The sequence below is a fragment of the Hypomesus nipponensis genome, chromosome 4 (assembly GCF_054491055.1).
Source record: "Hypomesus nipponensis isolate SF chromosome 4, ASM5449105v1, whole genome shotgun sequence".
NCBI lineage: Eukaryota > Metazoa > Chordata > Actinopteri > Osmeriformes > Osmeridae > Hypomesus > Hypomesus nipponensis.
Genome location: NC_140364.1, coordinates 8568815 through 8589527, shown reverse-complemented (window position 1 = coordinate 8589527; position 20713 = coordinate 8568815). Strand labels below are relative to the sequence as shown.

The 20713-nt window shown below is 46.8% G+C and overlaps 2 protein-coding genes across 2 annotated transcripts; one reads left to right on the top strand and one right to left on the bottom strand.

Moving 5' to 3' along the window:
• Positions 1–20: 20 nt before the first annotated feature.
• Positions 21–12406, bottom strand: fam131ba (family with sequence similarity 131 member Ba). The gene is made up of 9 exons (XM_084696205.1): positions 12379–12406; positions 7950–7987; positions 6151–6186; positions 5304–5406; positions 3715–3933; positions 3383–3520; positions 1889–2211; positions 951–1208; positions 21–806 (listed from the first exon to the last, which is right to left on the bottom strand). The coding sequence occupies exons 1-9, from the start codon at positions 12404–12406 to the stop codon at positions 594–596; spliced, it is 1356 nt and encodes a 451-aa protein (XP_084552331.1). The 3' UTR covers positions 21–593.
• Positions 12407–16265: 3859 nt separating this feature from the next.
• On the top strand, positions 16266–19465 carry ing4 (inhibitor of growth family, member 4). Its single transcript, XM_084695454.1, has 8 exons — positions 16266–16324; positions 16641–16712; positions 16893–17059; positions 17234–17351; positions 17580–17691; positions 17779–17923; positions 18230–18291; positions 18467–19465. The coding sequence occupies exons 1-8, from the start codon at positions 16288–16290 to the stop codon at positions 18504–18506; spliced, it is 753 nt and encodes a 250-aa protein (XP_084551580.1). The 5' UTR covers positions 16266–16287; the 3' UTR covers positions 18507–19465.
• Positions 19466–20713: the final 1248 nt, after the last annotated feature.

Below are 20713 nucleotides of genomic sequence, written 5' to 3'. Positions count from 1 at the left end.
TTCTCAATAAGGTATGTTGCAAACACAAGTGCCAACAAGAATAACATCTTTTGAGAATATATATTTTTACTCACTTACATTCATACATACTGTACTTACATACATACATACAAACATACATACAAATACATTAAGCTTTATGGGCTTTTTAGTTTTATTAAAAAAGCATTTATATATTATTACTTTGTATACTGATATGGCTAAATCACTTTTAAAAGCATGCACTTTCAGTTGTCTCTGGAGTTTTTCCCAGTGTCCTTTCTCCCTTTTTTCCTTTCTGCTTCATCCATTCTTCACTTCATTACTCCAGCCCTCCGTCCAGTAATTACCTCCTCAAAGTTCTGTATCATCACATTGGTGGAAACACCAATGTGCTGGGCCTTACTAGTGTTTTTAAGTCCAAAAGTTCAGTTGTTCTCACGACTCTGCCCCAATGTTGGTTTTATCTTCAGCTGAAAAAGATTCTTCTCAGTCTATGATTGGGTACATACCTGGGAGGGGGTGGAGACTATTTTGATTGGTTAATTAATTGATAAGTATTTCCAGCCTATTTGTCTTTGGTCTTTATCTGACCACACCCCGATTGGCAACCTTCAATTGGTTGCCACAACAACAATGGAACCCTCCTCTGCCTCTTCATCCTTTTCCTCTAGCGATTGGATGACACAGGGCGTGACGTCAAAGGGGAGACGACCCATGATTGGTTCTGTGGGGACCAATCCCGGGCTGAATCTCCCGATTGGCATGGCATTGTCTCGCAGATAAGAGGGAGGCTCCGCCTCTAAGGTTAATGTAACCCCTTCTTCCTGTTAAAAAAGGAAATATTTATCCCTTACAGTAAGCGCTTTACCATGCATGTAAAACTTCCTTGATTTATTCAGTTTTAAGTTAATTTATTTTCTTTGGGACAACACAAAATGATTTTAACAAAACCAATCCATTAGCCTGACCTTGGCTTCCTCCTCTTCCTGCTGCTCTGGAATGCACTCTCTCTCCACATCCGCCTCCAACATACCGACCACACCAACCAGGTCAGCCATTGGCTGACAGTTCATCTGTCCGACGATCTCAACCTGGTGAGCCTCCACCTGTGCTGAACCCCATAGGTCAGCCAGGCGAGGGTGGGTGGGCAGACCAAGACTGTGGATGGTGCTGTTGGGTGTGGCTTGGAGAGAGTGGGAGGCACTGTGTAGCCGGTGCTCCATTGACTGAATAGAAGAAGAAGAAAGTATTGAGTTACCTCTCTTCTTTCTCTACCAATGTTAAGACACAGTTGGTAGGAAACGAGGGCGGAGGGAGGGAGGGAGGGAGGGAGGGAGGGAGGGAGGGAGGGAGGGAGGGAGGGAGGGAGGGAGGGAGGGAGGGAGGGAGGGAGGGAGGGAGGGAGGGAGGGAGGGAGGGAGGGAGGGAGGGAGGGAGGGTTGGAAAGGGGAGGAAACCCTGTTCCTTCAGCTTATTCAGATATACTGTATAATGACACAACATGAATACATAACCTCATTAGAGTACGTTTGTGGCCAGAGGACCGGGTTGACTCATCCGTTGCCCCTGGCAACAAGGACTGCAGTGAGTGATGAATGGGAACTCACCTGTTGCTGTTACGGTGCAATATAGACTCGCTAGAGAGTCCCAAGGACACTGTGCCACTCTTATTCAAAATAGCCAACAATCCAGTCAGCCAGGCTGCTAATAGCAGTCTACCTCATCTAAAACTGTATTTCCCTTACCATCACACGGTTTTTGTTGTTTGCAGCTGGAAGAACTGCAGCAGTTGCTTGGGCCGAAAGTGCTAGAGTTGCTCATGTTAAAACGACACCACCCACAGACCAGTTGAACTCATATGTAAACGACAACACCACATCCAAATCCATTTCCCATGGAGCCTCACCTGTTGCTGTTGTTGGTACTGCAGCAGCTGCTGGTGCTGGAAGTGCTGGAGCTGCTGGAGCTGCTGGAGCTGGTTCTGCTGCTGCAAGCTTATCGGCTGGCTCTGCTGCGTGTAGCCCCCCACCCCACCCTCGTACCCCTCCCCCCCAGGCGTACCCACCCCCCCGCTGCCCGCCACGATGTAGGAGCCGGCCGCTGGGGAGGCCACGCCCGAGGGCTCATTGCTGATGGGCTCCCAGGCATCTGAGGAGGACAGGCAGTAGAGGCCCTGGGAGACGTAGGTACGCGGCCAGACGTCCGCAGAGGAGGGGTGCAGCACCTGGTCTGGAGGGATGGAAGGAAGGGATGAGAAGAGGAGGAGAGATGGAGGGAGAGAGAAGGAGGGTGGGAGGGAGATGGAGGAATATGAGAAGCAGGAAAGCGGTAAGGAGGGATGGAGGGGGGGTGGCAGAGGAGCAGAAGGGGAAGAAGGATGGAGGGATGAGAAAAGGGAGGTTGAGGGGTTAAAAGGAAGAAAAAACAAGGAAACACTAACACTAGTGGGGGGTTTCTTTCATCTTTCTCTCCGACAGGATGACAGGAGACCGGCCCAGCATCAAACAGACGGAGCGTCCAATGAGTTTCAATCTAAATGTGTCTCCTTACATCAACTCTGAGACACTTTCACTGACACCACTGACATACAAGGTGAAAATAAACAAAACCACCATTTTAAACCACCTAGAACTCTCAAGGTGAAAGAGAAGGAATGGAAAACGGAGAATAATTTATTTTTGTTCCATTGACACTAATAAGCACATTTTAATTGTCGGTTGCCATGTGTAGATGAAGCAGGGAGCAGGACCATATGGCGGTGCTAATGGGAGGTGGGGGGGGGGAGTCCTTGTGTTCACCTACAGGCTTGGGTCCCTTGGGGCATACACTGTTCACTACAACTGTGGAAAACATAGTAACACACAGCCCAGCTTGCTACAACACTGGAGAACACAATGACACAGCATCACTCACAACACAATCCTTCCCCACTCCAAATGCTAGGACACCCTTTGCTACTGCTGCCATTTTGAGTTATTCTGCTCTGACAGTAAGATTTCTCCACTGTAGATGAAGGCGTGACACACCTCTCTCTGAGCCTGTCAGCCGCTTTGCAGACCATATCAATCAAACCAGAGTCAACAAGATCAATCAGAGCACAGAGACAGAAACGCATTATACACAAACACACACACACATCCTCCTAAGGGCAAATATTGAGGAGAGCAGAACTCAAGGTGTTTCATCTCCTTAAAGTAAATCTGATCCATCTATGGAGTCGAACAACGAATATGCTTTATGTAATATTACAAAATGCATCAATATAATCAACACTTGTTAAGTGATACGTCTCAAATGTAATATATGATATGTGAACCATGTTCCAAATATGGCTGCAGGGAGCACAGCACTCAAACAGCCATAATTGTAGTCCTCTGTCAGCACGTCTGTAGTCCTGTACCTCGGCTGGTGATGCTCTCCTGGTTGACCTCACTGAGGTGGGCCACGCTGCCCTGATTGGAGCCAGCACACAGGCTCTCCCCCTCCATGTTCCAGCCAAACAGAGTAGCTTGCGAGATGGCAAACTGCTGCATGATACCTGGCAACAGAGGTAGAGAACAAACTCTGTTTTAGTTGCATCATTTCCTCCAACAGCTTTTTGCTGTAGTGCTGTAGTAGAAGTACTGTTGCGTTGAGACTGTAAACACTGGTTTAAACTGGTCTTATTAAAGTGGCTTCAGCCAGGAGGGAATGGTGCCTCTCTGACGCATTTCTTTGGGCTCTGAGTCTGACCTGCTGCAAAGCGGGCCTCCTTCTCTCCGTCACTCATTTCGCTGTAGGCGTCGTTTTCCAGCCGCCTCTGCTTCTCTCGCTGCAGCTTGGTACGTCCCGAACACCCCTCTGGCCCAGCGGATGGTATGCCCCAGCTCTGCCACTCGATCATGTGGGCCACTCGGCCCTGAGCCATGGCAGTGGGCTTGGTCACCTTGTCCTTCATGGAGCGACTCACACCTACAAGAGCAAGGGGTGGTTGTACAAACGATGTGTCAGTGCATACGTTCTATCACGTGGCACTCGTTTAGCAACCCTGAGCATCCCAGATGGCTGGAGTGTCCTCAAAATCAAGGAAACCCCACCCATCCTGGCTACCCTGAGGAATTAACCGAGCACCCTCTCTGTGATGAAGGATGGCAGGTCACAAGGTTTTAAGTTGTGAAATGATGTTGGGAAGCGTGAGATTTATTGGTGAAGAAGCTACAAAGCTGTGTGTGAACATGAAACTCAACAGGCTCTTCCTGAAAGTAGGCCACAACCTAACAATCTCTGGTGGGTTGGGTGGAAGGATGAATGAGTATTGGGTTTCACTGTGTGTTCTATGAACTGTCCGTTTGTCTGTCAAGTTTGTTTGATCAGTAGTTCTGCGTGCAGAGCAGTGAGGACAGGGTAGAGCAGGCCAGTGCACTGGGCCCTGTTTAAATAGCACGCTGATTCATCACTCCACATCACATTAAACCATCAGACTCAGACATTAAACATGGCAAAGTAGTAAAAAATGTGCAGAAAAGTCATCTTTGCTGTAAACACTAGAATGAAGAAGCACTACCACTCACAAACTCCTCATTAAAATGTTAATATCGGAAGTTAATGAGGGACGAATTCCCATCGTCTAAATGTTTGGGGGAGAACAATAAAAATCTAATTAAATCAACTGAGTGTGAAGTGAATACATGGAGCTGAAAGTACTCATGCTGGGCTAAACCCCCTCTCAACAAATACAGTTGAAAATACAACTAATTGTCCATGAAACAATGCAAATAATGTTCAGAAACACAAATATTCAGAGAATACATTTGTTTTTAAATGATATGCAAGTGGGACTAGTGATTATGAATGTTGGTGTTGGGGCTTTTACCATTTAAAAGTCAATATACTCAATAAACAGCACAAAATATCTGTAGATAACAATTCCTTCAACTGTTTTACACAATAAATCAATAACAACAAGCAATATTATACTGGCTCTACATTTCAACAAGACACACAAAAAAGTCACAGTTACAAATATAGAAACACCAACACTGTACAAAAAAAACTCTACACTACATTTCCAACCTAAACACCACAGTACAACTACAATTCCCAACACACCCATGGAGATGCTAGGTGTACTTCACTTTCAACTTTTTGAGAGTGAAATAAGTGAAAATCTGGTTGGATTCCATCAATGACCTGGGGTCAGGCATTGACGTGTATTGTCAATGGAGGCAGGAAGTGGAAAGGATAAGGGGCACCCATAGGGGCTACCATGTTGGCTCCATCTCACCCCCCCGGTCTGGAGCCAACATGGGGTTGGTTTACCATCTATCAGGACAAACACACACCTGACACACCTGTCAGAGAGGACTTAGCCAGAGCACCGATCCCGTAGGCATTAGAGTTCCGCTTCAGACGAGGGAGGATGGAGGTGGTGTCTTCCATAGAGAGCTGGAGAGAGGGATGAAGAAGAAGAGAGAGGGAGAGGGAAAGCAGCGAGAGAAATTGATTTGTTTGAAGAGAATAAAGAGGCTTAATGTTTGAACAGTGGGATCAGACTGTAGCCTCTTGACTACAAGTTGGTTGAAAAGGAAACAAGACAGTTGAGAGTGTGTTGACATCAAAGACTGAGAAACGTGAGGAAAAATGAGTGTAGAGGGGTGGAAAAGGTATTTTAAAAGTATTTCAAATTGAAAAGAACCACAAGCCACACACACATACAACCATGATTTTCAACAAAATTCTCAGAGACAAATATGCAAATCACTTCACCCGTTTAGCATCACAGTGATTATCAGCCCATTTGGCACTGCCATGGCCTGTGATTCTCACACATAATCAACAGTAACAGTATGTCATTAGCTGTATGCTACAGTAGCTTTCTACCAACTGTTGCAATGCCTTTCAAAGCCTACTCTAGCATAGCTTAGACTAGTATAGCATAGTCTAGCATAGCCTAGCTTTTCAGATAAGGATGTGTCATTACAGCACGTTATCTTCCAGGCTCACTTTATGTAGCCAGCAGTACAGTAGATTAGCACAGCACCAAGATAGAGGCAGACAGGGAAAGGAGGGGGAGGGGTAGGGAAAGGGAGAGAGAGTGAAGGACAAAATATTGGCTTATCTACAGAGAGAGCGGAGACACACGGCGACGGGATATTGGGAGAAAGAGGAGGAGATTATCACGGGACTTACATTGATTCCTTCCCAGGAAAAGTCTGCATGGCCATGCTGAGGGGAGGGGGTGCGAGAAGGAGGAGGAGACGCAAAAATGGAAGGAAGGAGAAGCGATGATGAAAAACAGAGATGAAGAGAGAGAAGGAAGGGGGAATCATGCAAAATACAAAATGTGTGTGTGTGTATGTGTGTGTGTGTGTTGCAGAGGAGGGACGTCAACAGAGAGGGGACAGGGCAAGGGTTAGAAGTGGTGAACGAATATAAAGGACAGAAGAGCGAAAGGATACACAAGAGAAACCCTTGTCACTGGATAGGAGAATGAATGGCATCTCTGCCAGCAGTGATGGAGGGACAAAGAAGGGGAAGCTGGAGAATGCAATGAAAATGTGACGGCCAAGTTGTCAATCCGTATAACCATCACCCACTGTTTGAAGCTTCACACATCAGAATGAAATCTTCTCCGTTCTAGTAGTACAGTTACTAACAGTGTCTTGAGAGCTATAACCAAGCATTATCTAGTTCCTACTTCCTGTGAGCCAGATTGTTTTGTTTTCCACCATTACAGTGGCCTTGTTGTCTGGGGCAACAGCAACATCTGCACACAATTGAAAGTCCAGTATGGACAGTAGTCCGTAACGTGTCAGAGGGGACCAGACTAGCCCTGGAGAGATGCTAAGTACTGCTGCTGCTGCTGCTATTATGGCTTCCATGCAGCTGTGACCATACAGACAGTCTAATAAGAGATATATTGTGGTTGGAATTAGACAGCTGTGACATTTGTATTCCAAGTGTGTTTGTATTTCACTCTGGGGTGCTATGAAAATTCAGGTTGTGAGTGTTTACTGTGAAGACAATTTTGCAAGTCTAGAATTGATCATCATTTTAAAGAACACCTTGAATTGTCAGAGCCACATAAAGACCCCAAACTGCAAAGCCAACCAGCCAGTTAGACAGTCAGACAGTCTGCCTGTTAGACAGTCAGCCAACCAGCCAGTTAGACAGTCAGACAGTCTGCCTGTTAGACAATCAGACAGTCTACCTGTTAGACAGTCAGCCTGTCTACCTGTTAGACAGTCAGCCAGTCTACCTGTTAAACAGTCAAGCCAACCTGTCTGCCAACCAACTAGAGGCATTGAGGATTTCTGTTTTAGTTGGGAACTTGGCTGGCAATGAGTATGATGATGAAACACAACATGTTGAACGAGGCACCAAGCTACGTCCAGGCTCCCCACCAGCATCCCATGTGCCTCACTCCTCTACATGGAGTGGATTGGGGGTGTTTCTAGATCAAATGTATACATTCTCTACACTCTCAAACACATACATTCTATACGCTGATTACTGTAACACACTATTCTTCCTGCTTCCTGCCTGTCAACATCTGTAGCATGATTGCTGGAAGGAAAGGGTCCATGCAGCAGCTATGTTTTCCTTCAGTAAACATGTTATATATGTGGCAGCAGCCTCTCATGTTGTTGAATTGACCCGGCGGCATGCTTTGTCACTCCCCAGCTGGACTGAAAACAGTTCTGCAGAGGAGCGACACGAGATAGATGGTAGTCTGTCCCCAGAGGAGCAAGAGGTGATCTATAGTACGGTAATGTCTCGTGCTCTAGGGAACGGCTCCAGTAACCTCACTGAGAACCTCAATACTGCATCATTACAGAGAAACATTATGTCATGGCAATCTCAGGCAGGGGGACTCTCAAGCTCAGTTTCTCTGAAAAAAATGTATATTTAGCCATGGCCACCTTGGCTCAAGATGCCATGATGATGATGGTGAGGGGTCAAGATGTATGTTGAAATTGCTGCCTTACCTGCTCCCCATCCTTCCGTACAGGAACTGCCTCCGCTGCTGTAGAGAGAGAGAGAGAGAGAGAGAGAGAGAGAGAGAGAGAGAGAGAGAGAGAGAGAGAGAGAGAGAGAGAGAGAGAGAGAGAGAGAGAGAGAGAGAGAGAGAGAGAGAGAGAGAGAGAGAGAGAATAAACACTTATGCAACCTCTACTTGGTGTCTGACTGGATGTGACAGCTCACAGTTGAGTTAGCGCTGACATTCACACAAAGCTCTAAAATTAGACTCATTATCTGCCCCAAATGTTGTCACATTGGGGGAAGGAGTAGCATGTGCCATTGTTGCACGTACTATACAGTCTCTCCCACAAATGACCCAAATGTGGCTTAAAATGCAAATTCTGTCAAAAAACGAACAGACTTTTTTTAATAACTATGTCTACACCAGTTCCTGCAATAAATAGATTCACTAACATGTGTTGGCATGTGATCATTGTGGCATCTGTTTGGTGTTAATTGGAGATTACTGGAATACAGAGCTCCTCCAGGGCAGAAAGAGCCTCAAACACATTCGTCAATTTAGTGGTTGGCAAAAACCTCTTTATTGAAACACATTTAACGTCATAATATTATCGTGCTTTCTTTGCAAATTTGTTGGAGCTGGCTTCAAACAGTAAGAGATATCCCGAAGGGTAAGTGGAGTTCAGTTGAGAAATGAAGCTCTTGATTTGGGCTATCTAAGGTCTTCATCGTCATCAGTAGCAGCTGTGTGAATCACAGTCTTTAACTAATGCTGAGGGGGCCCTTGGGGCACGATGGGGGGCATTCTCTTGTCTCTCTTGAACAGCCTTCTGCTAAGTCTTCCTTCCCAGCTCCTCCTGCTCTCAAACCTCTTCTCCAACCTCTTATTTTGTCTGCCGACAAAATCTGCCTCTGACACACCAGAGAACTCCTTTTTCTGCCACCTCCTCCAGCCTTTTTCCTCAGATCTTCTCCCTCGCGTTAAGACGTAACAAAAGAAAAACGCATGTCCCAAAGGCTCGCCAAAAACCGTTGCGGTGGAGAAGCCTGCCGCCCGCCTCAGTGAGAGCAGTGGCCGACCGAGCGGAAGCGGGAAGAGGCCAGGCACCGTCGCAGCGAGCAGCGGAGGCAGGGTGCCTCGTCGGCCACGGCGCCGATCGGCCCTGACAGATCTCCTGGCTAGGGACGTCATGTGTCGTTAGCGATAGCTTCCCGGGAGCGCGGCGCATCTCGCAGGGGCCGCAGTGACATGTGGTGACTCCCGTCTTGACACTGATTCGGGGTGAAGCCTAGAGTCTGACTCACCTCAGCTCCCAAACCGGTGCCGACGGAGCTCCAGTGGGTCGAGGTAAAGAGGAACAAAACTGAAAAACACGCAGGGAGACAGCTAAGGGGAGGCAGGCAGGGCCTAACCTAGAATCAGTAGGCAGCCCTGAACCAGTTCTGATACATACCACAGCAGTGATAACATCTATCTAGGTGTAGCGCACCTCATCTCTCTCTTTGTCTCTCTCTTTCTCGCTCTCTTGGTGTCACGCCTAACCTCTTCTATCTCCTCTCTTTCTTTCATCTCCCTTTTTGAAGTCCTCTTTCATGGGTTAACAGCTGTGGGCATGGCCACCTGACAATCATCCCATTCACCTTGGCCCCGGGTCACCATCACCTAGCCTCAGAGTAATCAGTCAGCTCACACAACCAGCTACGATGCAATGTGTGTTTGTGTTGCCTGTGTGTGTAATTGTGTTGGTTTGACTGTGTGTACATGTGGCTGTGTTTGCTTGTATGTGTGTGGATGTGTGTGTGTGTGTGTGTTCCCCTTTGTCAGTGTGTGTGGTTTTTGTTTGCCTTTCTTTGTGCGTACGTGCGTGTATGCCTGTGTGTGAGTGTGTGTGTGTGTGCAACAAGGGAGTAAATGTCACAGCAGGTGTGCCCAGCTCAAAACAGAGCATCCATCCGTCAGTTTGTCCACACTTTTAATGAAATCAATATCGGGGTGGGGGGAGGAGGGATGGTGGGGGGAGGGGGTGGGCATTCCTCTGTATTGCAATATTTCAAAGACACTCGAGAGGAGAAAACAACAAACAGAATGGAGAGCCCACCATTACACCTGACACAGTGGGAGCCAGTCCACTTACCGCCCCTGCCCAGGGCATGGACACAGCATCACACTGCATGTCAATGGAGAAGGAAAGCCAGCTGAACAAGTCATTGTCAGCCAATGAACACTCAACAAAACACACACACACCTACGCCTCCATAAAGCCTTAGTCACGTTCCACATCTACATGCTCTGCCTCCGGTCATAGGTCAGACAAACAAAGCTGCTCAGTGGTGTTCACACTGTGTGTTTGCTAACAACACCCTCATGGATGAACACTATCCCCATCACCCAGGGACCACTAGTCCTCCTGGCCCACGCCCAGGCACTGCCCCAGCACTGCCCCAGCACTGCCCCAGCACTGCCCCAGCACTGCCCCAGCACTGCCCCAGCACTGCCCCAGCACCCTCACAGGGATTCAAACCCATGTCCACCCTGGTTATTTTACATTGTTTTAGTCTCCCCCATGTTTGTAGTTTGGTTGAGAAAGGCTTCCAGAAGAGTGTGTGGGAGAGCATAACCCTCCAACAGAGAAACAGCTCAGTTGAAACAAGATCTCGATATTGGCCCACAGTTGATGCATCTATATACCGTACACATATACTACAACGATGGATAGGGTTATGATGGGATACAGGCACTGCCATAGACAGCCTAGGAGGCGTTAAAAATGACACTGATCATACAGTCTCTGAGAGTGTTGATAATGCAGTGCTATAGTGCCTTAGTCAGTGGTAGCGTAGTGTAGATTTCATAGCATTTTGCTAGAAGTCCTGATTGAATTTGACAGAGGCAAACCATGAACGGGGGGGGAGAGAGAGAGAGAGAGAGAGAGAGAGAAGCAAATATGAAAGAAAAAACACATTTTCTCAAGGCAAATAACCAATCCCAGGTGGCTTTTGGTGTGTTTCTGGGTCCAAAATGTTAAAACGTTTGGATGGCTTCATCCATCAGAAACAGCATCTCCCTGTGAAGCCAGCCTAGCTGTCTTCCCCCAGCCTCACACACATGCTACACATCCCACCGTCTCAATGACAGACAAAGGTCACATATTCCCCTTTTATTTATTTAACTCAGGCCAGCAGCCAGGGCTCCATTTGTTCCTGTAACATAATGACATGGTTTGATAGAATTATTGAAAATAGAACAATTGCCCTCCCTGAGTGTTTATAGTAGGAGGGCTGCCGTCCAAAATATAACACCACACACACACTGTAGCTTTAATCATGTGTCAGTCGCTAGCTAGCACATTCAGAATGGTGGGCCTTACGGTAAACCCCCACCACACAACACACACACACACACACACTCTTCAGAAGTCATTAGTAGGGGTAAGTTTGCTGTGTGTTGGGGTAGGAGTGTGTAAATGTGCAGTAGTCAGTGGGGCGTTGTGAGCTGGTTACCAGCAGGGTTGATTCTGCAGTCGACCTACATGTGTAGCACGTACGGCTTCACACCTGGGTCTGCCCAGATTGATGTGACTCATCCAATGCAGGTCATACTCATAAGTGTATGTGTGTGTGTGTGTGTGTGTGTGTGTGTGTGTACCTCCTAACCTGGAATGCACTGCCACTTCAGTATATTGCGTCTCAGTGTGACGCACACCAAGGCAGAAAGAGGAGGGTTTGCCATTTTCTCAGACACAAAGCTTTCTATGACCTTAGCATTGCTCCAAGGCTCTCTCTCTCTCACACACACACACACATACACACACACACACACATAGAGTGAAATTATTGCTCCTTTTTCTCATATTTCTCTCCCCTTCTCTGTAATGAGATTCTGTCTGTTCATTTTTCTCTCTCTCTCTCTTCTCTCCATTACTATTTATATGTGCAACAGTACACCACACAAGATTTCATCTCTTTTCTTCTTGCCTTTTATCTCTCCCCTGTGATCCATCTAACAAACCTCTACCATCACAGTTCAATTCAGTCAGACAAACACAGATGTCCATCCCGCTTCACACATGGATGCACAAAACAGCTTGTCGTACATGTTCATCAAAAATGTAAACCTGGCACACAAACACACACACATCATATGTCCCTCACACTCTGCTTTCACACCATGGTCTGAAACACACACACATCCTCCTATATATGTACCACTCTCTCAGAAACCCCACCAACAGTGCAACAAAAAAACACACGTTTCCCTTTGGTCGGCAAGCATCCCTCACCAGCATGTCTCCATAGAAACATCCCTCTGGAGAGAGACAGAGACAGAGAGACTTCATGCATCTGAGCACCCCCACCTCCCTCTCTCCTTCCCTCCCTCCTTCCCACCCCCCTCGTCACAGGGGCACAATGAAGAGGTAAAAGAGGGGGTCTTACTGATGGTCCTGGAGCCGATGCAGCCCATGGTGTCTCACTGAGGCTCTGGAAGCAGACAAGGAAGCACCACGCTTTCTCCAGGCATTCTCTCGCTCCCTTCTTCTTCTCTCTCCCCGCTCCAGTCAGTCTCCGCTCGGTCTGTCTGTGTGTGTGAATGTGTGCGTGTGTGTGTGCGGGCGCTCGTCCCTCATTCGCTCGCTCTCTCAATCTCTCTCCACCCCTCTCTGGCTCCCCCTCGCTGTACCTACGTTGTGCTCTCTCTCTCTCTTTCTCTCACACACACACACAAATGCACACACTTACAAACACAGATGGAGAGCAGTCTAGTGATACTGGGGCATCCAGTTACTCAGTCAGTAAGCCAATGTGTCTGGGAGAGAGAGGGAAAGGAGGGGGCAGAGTTTGAACCACATCTGGGTAGCATAGGCACGCAGGTGAGAGCTTTTACAGGGGCAATGGACATCTGCACCCGCTGAGCTGAACGCATTAAGACTTGTGACAAACAAGGGTTTTGTGATGCCTAAAGGCATATCCTTTTTCATTACGCCATATGATTTTTGGCATACCAAACTTTGTGGTAAGCCACAAGATATATTGTGGTAAGATGTCATATCTCTCTTTGTATCACTCTTGTATATCCTTCTCTTCATCTCCCTCTGTTTTTGACAGTGCTGTGCAACTGTTTCATTTTTGCCTCTCTCTTTCAGTCTCTGTCTCACACACATTGTCGTCCTGACTCCACAGCAAGTGGGGCAGTGGCACGGTTTGTGAATGTAAAACCCAGAAATACTTTAATCTTCCTCCCTCTCATCTTCCCTCTTCTTTTCTTCTCCTCCCCTGAAGCCGCAGTCTTCTGAAACCCCCGTCAAACACGAGCTCTCCGCACAGTGACCTTGCTCTCCAAAGTCCTTCAGCTGAAGTGTTGTTTATTTAGCCGTCTTACAGCCAGACAGGCACACACACACACACACATTGGACATGGGACCGAGAAATGGGAAGGGAATAAGGACGGTCTTGCCATAAGGATGATGGAGGAACAGGGTGGAGAGGGGGAGTGCTGAGTCGAGCCCTGCTATGGTGGAGGGGTTAGACTGAGATGATCAAATTAGCATTCTAGGAGGGAGGAAGGCGGGGTGAAGGGAGGGGGAGGGGTGAAAGGGAGACAGAGGCGGGGGAAGATGCTTGTGTGCCTGCATACAGAAACAAACAAACAGTCTATTTATAGCTCAGTGTGTGTGTGTGTGTGTGTGTGTGTGTGTGTGTGTGTGTGTGTGTGTGTGTGTGTGTGTGTGTGTGTGTGTGTGTGTGTGTGTGGCCGGTTGGGTGGCTGGCCAACTGACTGTGTGTCAGGCATTGTCCAGTCCAGGCATTGTTACAATGTACACCTCATTGATGAAGTAATGTGTCTGCGCATTTGTCTGTGTATGTATGCAGACATTGAGGATCATTGAGTGTTGATCCCAGAGAGAGATGCCAAGAGCAGGGAGTTATGGGTAATCCTATTTTTGTCCATGAATGGTCTATCACATGTTGGCCTTGATTAGAGGCAGAACACCACTGACCAGTGCCTAGACAGTGGTTCTAAAACCACCAACAGGGAGTGTAAGATTGTGTGTGTAAGAAAGACAAGGGAGGGGAAGGGAAGGGGGGGAAGGGGGGGAGTAAGAAGAAAGGGGGGAAGAAGGATTGCGATTTGATAGATGTATAATAAGAAATATGAACAAAGTTGTATTTCTTTACTGGCCTAGATATACTTCAGTGGCCACTGTCTGGTATGACATCCACCCCCTCATCCTTCACACACACGTGCATGAACTCAAAGGAAACCAAAGGCTTATCGGGTCCAAAAGCTTCAGCAAAGACCAGAACAATCCCTTCCACACTGGTTGATGGGACTCCTCTGATATTCAGATGGCTGGTGCTCAAGGATCTGCACTCTGCTCCCTGCTAGACTCACTGTGAAATCCCTCCCTCAGACGGCTCCTTTATCCTGGCACTGTTGGACCCTCATTAAAGTACACATGACGTCCCAATGTCATCTGCAGCTTTTCGTCCACCTCCGCTTCACTGGGGTCTGTCTGAGTGTGTGTCTGGGTGTCTGCTCTGTCCTTCCTGCCCGTCAGTCAGCCCGTCTGTCTGTCTGTCTGTCTGTCTCACTGTCTGTTTATCTTTCTGTCCATCTGTCTCTTTGTTTGTCTGTTTGTTTACAAAGTCTACAAAGAACCATCCCCTCAGGGCTGTCATAATTTCACACCATAGATACAAAGCGTGGATGGAGCATCTGCGTATCCCTGCACGGCAGACAGCAGCGAAGTGACCTGTCTTCATTTACCCATGGTTCAAAGCTGCCAGCTGAAGAACACATTACAATAGACACCGCCATGCAGGGTGGAAGCGGAGCTGTGAACGCAGCAGCCTTGTGGGTGTTGACAGCACACTAATGTAGACAGAGAGTGCTACTCCCCTCCCCTCCCCACACCTGCCAGCCTACACAGGTTTGTTGCCCTTGGCGACGATCGATTGTTTTGGGTTGGGAAGGAGCAGTTGAGACTGAGAGTTTATTTACTAGTCGGCTTATTGGCTGGGCAGCTTCAGTCACCTACGGCGACAGGTATAGATTACCTTGCTGTGTGTCTCTATAGGAAACACAGAACCAGACTGGGAAGTTTTGACTGGATAGTTTGACTGGATAGCTTGTGTCCAGCCCAACAGGTGACAGCAAAAGGATACAAATACTGTATATTTGTCATAGAAACAGCTATATAAACAGCTGCTCTCCTAACGTAAAACTTTCACACAACTGTTTTGCGTCTCTCTCAGTGATTTAGTCTTCATAGACACTGAGCAGCTCTCCAGGCAGATAACAGGGGCGGTGTGATCTGTCTAGACAGGGGAACACAAGACCGTCAGGGGGAGGGAAAGAGATAAAGAGCTAATCTGGGATAACCCCTTCACTGAAACGGGGGGGGGGGGGGAGGGGGCTACTGTGCTGCTGCTTGACATGGGAAGGTGTGGGGGGACAAAGACAGCCAGAGTTCACAGAGAAAGAGAGACAGGGAGAGAGACAGAGACAGAGAGAGAGAGAAAGAGAGAGTTACGTGTGATGGTGCGTGTATATGACGTGTGTGTGTGTGTCTGTGGGGTGTGTGCGTATGTGTGTGTCGTTCAATAATTCAGGACTCCTCCCTGTTGCACTGCTCCCAGGTCTTGTTCCTTCCCCTCCTGTCCATCTGCCTTTCATGTCCATGTCCATCTGACTCAGTGAGCCTTAACATGACAGCACAACCACACTTCCTCTCCTGTGGCACTGTTGCTCATTACCATTCTTATTCTAACCTCTAGCCTCTTACCTCTTACCCCTTCTGCCATCAGTTGGTCTAAAATGACGGACCACACTGCAACCGACTGGGAACCTAAAATAACCCCAGCATATTCCTTTCCTCCCAGCTGAAAGCTTGCCAGCTGCGTAACATCACTGCTGAGTTGATTTGGTGCACATCCTGTCATAGAGGGCAGTACAAGGAGAATGTATAGCTTGCCAGGAAACCTCTTACTGTATGTTTGCTGGAAGTGCTTCAGGAGAGGCAGTATAATCAAGGGTCCCAAAAAGAAGGACAACTCTGAAATTACAGACAGCAGCCAGATGCCCTGCCAGATCCAATATCTGCTGTCTTGTCTCTTATGTGGCACCAGGGCCAAACTAGTACAATTGATGTACTAATGATCATACATTTGCTCAATTTTAGTATGTGATGTGATTATGTATCCTACGTGATGCATTGCTTGGTAAGACTTGAAACAAACGCACTTATAAAGTTTTTTAAAAAAACAGCGCCATCTGTTGGATGAGCACCAACACTGTGTTTCCTGTTTGACCGGAAGGTAAATCGTTTATTTACGCTTTTCAAGATGGCGGCGGGAATGTATTTGGAACACTACCTGGACAGTAAGATTTCATTTTTTTAAGTGTTCTGGTTATAAACGGTTGTTTGGCCGGCGAAATATACATTGCAAAATAAACCACAGTCGCACTGACGTGTTCTAACGTCAAAGAGAAATTACTGAAATACGTGTCCGACTCGCTGACGCGAGCTAGTCAGCTAACATTAGCTTTCTAGCAAGCAATTTATATAACGTTACAGTAATTGTTCATAAAGCTTTCCGTAGTTGACTATCTATCTAGCTTGTGTACAGTCACTATTTTGCATTGAAATGTGTATTTTATATAACGCAAGAATGTGATGTGCTGAATCTATTACTAGGTATTGAAAACCTTCCTTTTGAGCTCCAAAGAAATTTCACACTCATGAGAGATCTGGACCAGCGGACCGAGGGTAAGGCTTCAATTCATGGTGGACACTTACATTTTCCTTGTTTCTAAATTCTTGTGATACATGGAATTGAGACTAATTTGATAAAATATGTTTACATATTGACACCTTTCCCTCCCTCTGTGTTTTCCCATGCCTTGTCTTCCCTCCCTCCATTCCCCCCCCCCCTCCCTCCCTCTTAAGACTTGAAAGGCCAAATAGACTTGAAGGCTAAGGAGTACACATCCAACGCACGGTCTCTGACATCGGAGCAAAAGCTTGCTCTGCTTCGGGACATACAGCAGTCCTACGGCAAATGTAAAGAATTCGGGGACGACAAGGTGCAGCTGGCCATGCAGACTTATGAAATGGTGAGTTAGTTGGAGTTGGTTTATCCAGAGATGGATAGAATGAGTTTACCTCGAGAAAACAGATTTATTCCGAATTATACATGTGGACAGTGAGTGTCCTAACCCAGACAATGATGTAAAAAGACCCCAGTTTGTGGGGGTGTTACTGAGTGAGTTGTTGTGTGACTCCCTCAGGTGGACAAGCACATTCGTCGCCTGGATACAGACCTTGCCCGCTTCGAAGCTGACCTGAAGGAGAAGCAGATTGAAAGCACCGACTATGACTCCACCTCCAGCAAAGGAAGAGACAAGAGTGGGTTTCTACGAGTGTCATTCTCCCTGAGACTGACACATACACACGCTCTCTGTATCTGTTCCTGTCTTTCTATCGCTCTCGCACATTGTGACCTCGTCTTTTGTGCTGGATAAGTCGTCCATCACTCACTGAATTCTCTTTCTTTCCCTGCTCCCCCTCTCCTCTCTTTACCACCGACAGAACCATGCTCCTCTATAACCGGCTGTCTTTCCTCTCTCTGCTCAGGCGATCTGAGGGGTCCCAAGGAGAAGAAGGTGGCCAGGTCCAGGTCAAAGGTCAAGTCAGACGAGGACTGCAGCCCCAAGAGCGCCCAGAAGAAAGTCAAGCTCACACAGACGTATGTCGTTCTGTCAGTTCCGATGCCCAGTGGTGTGGTCTACTTCGGTGTGTTTCGGTCCTGACTGCTTGTGTTGTAACCCCCCAGAGCGGATTTGCCCGCCCCTGTGGTGAACTTCGGGAACGTGCACCCCTCTGATGTCCTGGACATGCCGGTGGACCCCAACGAGCCCACCTACTGCCTCTGTCACCAGGTGTCCTACGGAGAGATGATTGGCTGTGACAACACAGACGTGAGTCCCCATGTGGAGATAAGGAAATGTGGAGATCTGGATTCAGCACACACAGACTCTACAGAGGGGTATTCCCATCCCAGTGCATGCAGCAGCACTCGTGATTCATTCAGCTTGACTTATTCAGCGCTCTGATCAGCACTGGAGCTTTCTGGTCCATCCACAAGGGGGCGGTCTCAAGTCATTGCATTGAGTCATTTAGCAGACGCTCTTATCCAGAGTCAAGAATGTTCCGTCTTCCACCCACAAGTTCTAATCCTGGCGCGTGTGTGCGCGTGCGTGCGCGCGCGTGTGTTATCATTGCAGTGCTCCATTGAGTGGTTCCACTTTGCCTGCGTTGGTCTGACCACGAAACCCAGAGGGAAGTGGTGAGTTAGCAGTGGGATCTTTCATCTACAACACACATCAAGGAATATTTTGCCCCATGGTTTTAACATTTGGATTTAGTGTTCTGACTAATGGAAATCAAACTGACTTTTATCAATGCCATCGTCTCTCTCTGTCTCTCTCTCTCCTGCTCGGTCTCCTCCTCCCTCCTCTCAGGTACTGCCCACGGTGTACTCAGGAGAGGAAGAAGAAGTGATCTCAGTAACAGATTGACATAGTCAGTAGAGTCAACTATGCCAGTGACCTCCATGGACACCGTCTAGCTAGAGTCCCTGGTGGTGGAGTAGATATCTCTGTATCTCTGATCCCACTCCCTCTCTCAGCAGTATGTTGGACTGTTGTACCACCACCCAGGCCTACACCTTTTCTCTGTCAAACAGAAAGAAGGGAGAAAGGAGGTGTAGTATGTACACATTCAAGGTTTTATCTTTGTTTTGCCTTTTCATTGTTGCCTTTATATGCTTAATTATACCACACAACTCAACATTTGAATATTAATTTTAAAAAAAATATCATGCTAAAGTTATTGCTTTCGATGAGAAAATCCTAACAGACTGTTGAGATTTGAAAGCAGCTCTTTGGAAAATCCTTTCTCACGTTGTGTAATGTGAAACAACAGTCCAACTGAGCGTGAGAGGAGACAGGAGCGAGGACTGTAGACGTCAGTTTGAACCAAATTGACTGATTAGCTCTCTTACACACACAATCACCTGTGTTCAGTGTTTGCCCAATGCCATGTTAATCTCCAAGGCAGAACTTCCAGAGGCACAAACAGCAGAGAGACAGGACTGGTAGATGCGCTGACAATATTGTCTATTCTTGGATGGGGCAAAGTTATTAAATCTTATAGGCCGTTTCAAATGATGTTAAATAATACCTTGTCTGCCATATATTGTAGTTAGGCAATCTTTTTTAATAACATTTTCTTTACGAGCAGGAATCCTTCTTAAATAACACTCCCCAGAGAGTTGATGTTTTTGAGAACAATGTGAGCAATGCTTTGTCAAATACATAGATTGATTTTACCATGATGAAGATTGAGGAATGCATTTTTGTTGCCATTGTTTTGTATTCCACTTGAAACAGTGCTGTATTATTGACTGGATATAGTTTTGGGTATCTTCGGTTATGGACTATTAAATCTCCCAAAAATGATTTATGAACCTACAATTTTCTTGCTTTCTTCCTCAAACCAATGCTTACATTTCATTCCCTTAGCAGTTAGTTTATAGCATGCCTTAGGCTCATCTCACACTCTGCTTCATAGATGCCCCCTTGACTCCACACCCAACCAATCGCTCTGCCTGTCTAGGAATGCTGGCCGTCAAATGTCATACCCTTTGGCATATCGGGCCTATATGAAGCGAAGGCACGGGCCTTCATGGAGGAGCAGTACAGTGTATACAGTAGTTTGGTCTGGTCATTGAGAAGGTTACCTGTCCTATTTTTAGCCCAACCTTTCAGTGACCTGTGTGACTTGGAGGAAGGCCATGCTTAAGGATGGCTTCCCTCTTTCACTGAGCATGGTGTTTACAATCAGTGTTTTTCAGCTGGTCTTGTCACAGTGGCATGCAGTCAGTGTGCTGCAGTAGCTTATGCAGGGCCTATACACAGCAGCCTCCTACCCCTGCTGGATAGGGATTCCAATCTACGGAAATAAAGACTCCTCCTTGAGTCATCTTTTTGCTTGGTACATTTCCAGAATTAGCTGTGAATCGGACGTTTGGTTTTAAATGGATTTACATTTATTCATTTAGCAGACGCTTTTATCCAAAGCAACTTCCAAGAGAGAGCTTTACAAAGTGCATAGGTCACTGATAATAACAACAAGATAGCCCCAAAACATTGCGAGGAGCCAAAACATGAAGCACATATTGTGAACAACCAAAATAAGTGCCAAAGGGAAGAACCATAAGAGCATGTAGTTAAACAAGTTAAAATTAAACAACATGAACCACTCTAAGTGCAAGTGTACCTGTAGAAAACCAAGCAACAATAAAAACAATATATCACTGCGAGTACAAAAATTTAAATCAGTTAACACTAACCACAAGAGCAACAAGTCTCTAAGCAAGAGTCATTGTGAACCTTGAGGAAACTAACATCGGGTCAAGAAAACCAAAGTACTGTTGTACTCCCGAAACAAGTGCGTCTTATTGACATTTGACATGAGTTACGAGATGAGGATAATTAGCAAGGAGGAACTAGTGAATGACCCAGGAGGAATGGACTTGGAGTGGGGGACTTCAGCCAAATCATGTATATCCGGACAATGATTTAACATTTAGCTTTCCTCTCATTTGATATATGCCTCTGCTCAGACCATAAACGCCACAGACGGGGCCACATCCTCCAACCATGCATCCAGTGTTTCTATTTCATTCATTTACATAGACAGGACCT

Bases quoted from the DNA above. Each gene is read 5' to 3' on its own strand.
- fam131ba (XM_084696205.1), bottom strand. From the start codon at position 12,406: ATGGGCTGCATCGGCTCCAGGACCATCA. The intron at 7,988-12,378 runs GTAAGACCCCCT...CTCTCTCTACAG, and splicing joins CATCGGCTCCAGGACCATCA to CAGCGGAGGCAGTTCCTGTA. The intron at 2,212-3,382 runs GTACAGGACTAC...CCATCCCTCCAG, and splicing joins GGAGAGCATCACCAGCCGAG to ACCAGGTGCTGCACCCCTCC.
- ing4 (XM_084695454.1), top strand. From the start codon at position 16,288: ATGGCGGCGGGAATGTATTTGGAACACTACCTGGACA. The intron at 17,060-17,233 runs GTGAGTTAGTTG...TGACTCCCTCAG, and splicing joins CCATGCAGACTTATGAAATG to GTGGACAAGCACATTCGTCG. The intron at 18,292-18,466 runs GTGAGTTAGCAG...CCCTCCTCTCAG, and splicing joins ACGAAACCCAGAGGGAAGTG to GTACTGCCCACGGTGTACTC.